This window comes from Myotis yumanensis, unplaced genomic scaffold (genome assembly GCF_028538775.1).
Source record: "Myotis yumanensis isolate MYYU_CA2020_CCGP unplaced genomic scaffold, mMyoYum1.0.hap1 SCAF_10, whole genome shotgun sequence".
In the NCBI taxonomy this organism is placed as follows: Eukaryota; Metazoa; Chordata; class Mammalia; order Chiroptera; family Vespertilionidae; genus Myotis; species Myotis yumanensis.
In genome coordinates this window covers 61,320,218-61,323,168 of record NW_027223761.1, presented here as the reverse complement: position 1 = coordinate 61,323,168, position 2,951 = coordinate 61,320,218, and the positions used below count along the sequence as shown (strand labels likewise).

Genomic DNA, 2,951 nt, shown 5'->3' with positions numbered 1-2,951 from the left:
AGACCAGAGGGAAAGACTAAATTAGCACTGAAGGACAGGACCTATATTCAAACACAGTACCATTCCAAATAAAGTCAGATGTAGGAGCAGGAATGGGAGTAGAATGTGGGAATATTTGCCATGTGGATGTTTAAAATCAATGCCAAGGATGAATTACAAAGGGGAAGAGGGGTAAATAGATGATTCCTGAAATTCCAAAGGAAATTAATTGAATCAGTGATCTGCCTTCACCACTACAGAAACCTAATTAGGGTGGAGCTTCAGGGATCCCTATATCAATGTGTCTCAAAAGCCAGATTCATTCTGTTTGGAGGCATTTGAAGTTGCTGGAAAACTCAAAAGGTTACTGCTGCCTTTGGGTACAAGAACCCAGAGAACACAGAACTCCTGACCCAACTGGGTGGGGGATCCTATAAACATTGATGAGATCAATTATACAATCATAAGATTTGTACACGCTTATAAGTAAATGAGTTCTTTCTTCTTTGATTAGAATAAATAAATAAGTACACATATAGTAATTTAATTTAACTATCTGTAGGCCTAAGACTGTATTAACAAAATGTAATTACATAATGAAAATTATATAATTACTTTTAGTTTACTCTTGAGCTATAGAATTTTGATCTGTTATTATTTTGACATTTACATAATTATTTTTTTAAGTTATGTTCCTTGTGCATACAAATTGGGATGAGGGAAAGTTATATATTTTGGGTACTTTTATAATTGGCATGAAACCTAAAGCTTAATTGGAAAACCTTGTTGTAAAATAGTAAAAGTGACAGATGCTTAAGAATGACGAAGAGTTAACCAAATAAAATAGTAAATGTTCCATAATTCTTATTCAGTCCTTGACATTTGAGGAAAGAATCGATATGATTCATTAGAAATCACTCATTCCCCTGCACTCCAGATAACCTACAAATTCACCATTTACTGCAGGTTCAAGATTCGCTCACAGAAAAAGACCTCAGTGGAATGCATGTCTCCTTGGCTTGTTTCATTTTATTTCAAGCCTGTACCTTCAGTCACAGATACCTGAGCTGCACCTAGAAGGTGGCCACACTCAAGGCAATAGAGAGCAACAGTCCTCTGCCTTTCCCACATTTCTCTTTTCATTTTAAATTTTTTCTTCTTCCCAGGGATTTTTTCTTACATTGAGCCTTGAAAAGCCAGTTATTGTTCTATTTAACAAAGGCCCTGGTGAGATCTGGCAAAAGGCAGGCTAGAATGAAAGTTAATATAACTCTTTTGAAAAGTGCAAATGTAGCATATGGAAGGTAAACATAAATTTTGCTTCAGAGGTAGGCAGGCCACTTTTTACTTATTTCATTAATTTATTTAATTGTATGAGGGACATATCCCGAGTGAGTTCTGATTTTCTCATTCATTTTTCTATTGCTCCTCAGAAACATAGAACACACACTGCAGAACTTCCAAAATAGCTCAGCTGCTAAGTCTTAAGCTTGAAGACTTTTGAGTTTCTGCTGTGGTGTTTGCATAACTGGGGCCTCATAAGTGGCCCAAAGTCCTAGAAATGGCATTGAGTAACAGCCAAGACCAATGGCCCAAAGAAGACATTGTGATGTTACTGGACCTCATGAAGAATAATCTCCCATCCAATGACAACCGCACATTCAAAACAACCCAGTCACATATGGACTGGGGAAAAGTAGCTTTTAAAGGTTATTCTGGAGAACAATGCAAACTCAAGTGGTTAGAGATTTCTAGTAAGATAAGAAAGTATCGTACTTTGACAGAATTAGTCCTGGAAGCTAAGGAACATGTTAAAAATTCTTATAAAAGCAAAAAACTTAAGAAACATCCGGACATGCCCAAGAAGCCCCTGACTCCTTACCTCCGCTTCTTCAAAGAGAAGCGTTTTGAATATTCCCAAATGCACCCCAAACTCAAGAACCAGGAGCTGACCAAGGTCATGTCTGAGAAATACAAGGAGCTCCCAGAGGAGATGAAGCTGAAATATATTCAAGCTTTCCAGAAGGAGAAACAGGAGTTTCAGAAGAAACTGGTTCAGTTCAAGATAGACCACCCTGAGCTAGTGCAGAACCCTGTTGTCCCCAAAAGGAGTCAAAGCAGAGCCCCCAAGAAATTTCAGAGAAAAGGGAAGAAAGTGAAGTCTTCCTCAAAAAACTATTTTTCTGACTTTAAATCCCATGGAGAGCCCAAGAAGCCCCCCATGAACGAATTCCAGAAGTTCCACCAGGATTTGTGGTGGAGTAAGGAGCTGCAAGGCCTGCCCCAGAGGGAGCGCATGGTGGAGATTAGCAGACGCTGGCAGCACATCCCAAGGAGCCAGAAGGAGCATTATAGGAAGCAGGCTGAGGAGCTTCAGAAACAGTACAAGGTGGACCTGGAGCACTGGCTTAAGAGTCTGTCTCCTGAGGAGTACGTTGCCTACAGAGAGAGAACCTCTGGGAAGCGGAAGAACATGAGAATGCGTGGAGGGCCAGACCCCAAGATCATGAGGTCAGATGTGCAGTCTCCACCAGCAAGGCCTCTGCCAGGAGGGCTTGCACAGAACCAGGGGCGACAGGCTCCCAGGATGGCATCTTCAGAGACAAATGGGGACTGTTCTCACTGCTTACAGGGATCTGAAGAAAAGAAGAAACATGAGGGAAAGGCCAAAAGCAGCAGCTCCTCAGACTCCAGCAGTAGCGATGAAGATGACAGCAGCTCCAGCTCATCTTCCTCGGGGGACACCTCTGACTCAGACTCCAACTGAGCTTTGTGCATTCCTAGATGGCGGGACAGAGAACTTCCCAAAAGAAGTCTTTGGCATCTATGTCCCTGTTTATTGCTTTGCTTCTCCCTTCCTTTCCCCTACTTCTCCTCAAAACAGAGTAGAACAGGTTGGGAAGCAGGAAATTGGTACATGCCCTTGACCGGAATCGAACCTGGAACCCTTCAGTCTGCAGGCTGACGCTCTA

At 41.6% G+C, this 2,951-nt stretch overlaps 1 protein-coding gene across 1 annotated transcript; it reads left to right on the top strand.

Moving 5' to 3' along the window:
- The first annotated feature begins 1,540 nt into the window (after positions 1-1,540).
- Positions 1,541-2,746, top strand: LOC139018478 (upstream-binding factor 1-like protein 1). The gene has a single exon (XM_070427055.1). It carries the CDS (start codon positions 1,541-1,543, stop codon positions 2,744-2,746), a length of 1,206 nt encoding a protein of 401 aa, XP_070283156.1.
- Positions 2,747-2,951: the final 205 nt, after the last annotated feature.

Excerpts from the sequence above, each read along its gene's own strand:
- LOC139018478 (XM_070427055.1), top strand. The coding sequence starts at position 1,541 with ATGGCATTGAGTAACAGCCAAGACCAATGGCCCAAAGAAGACATTGTG.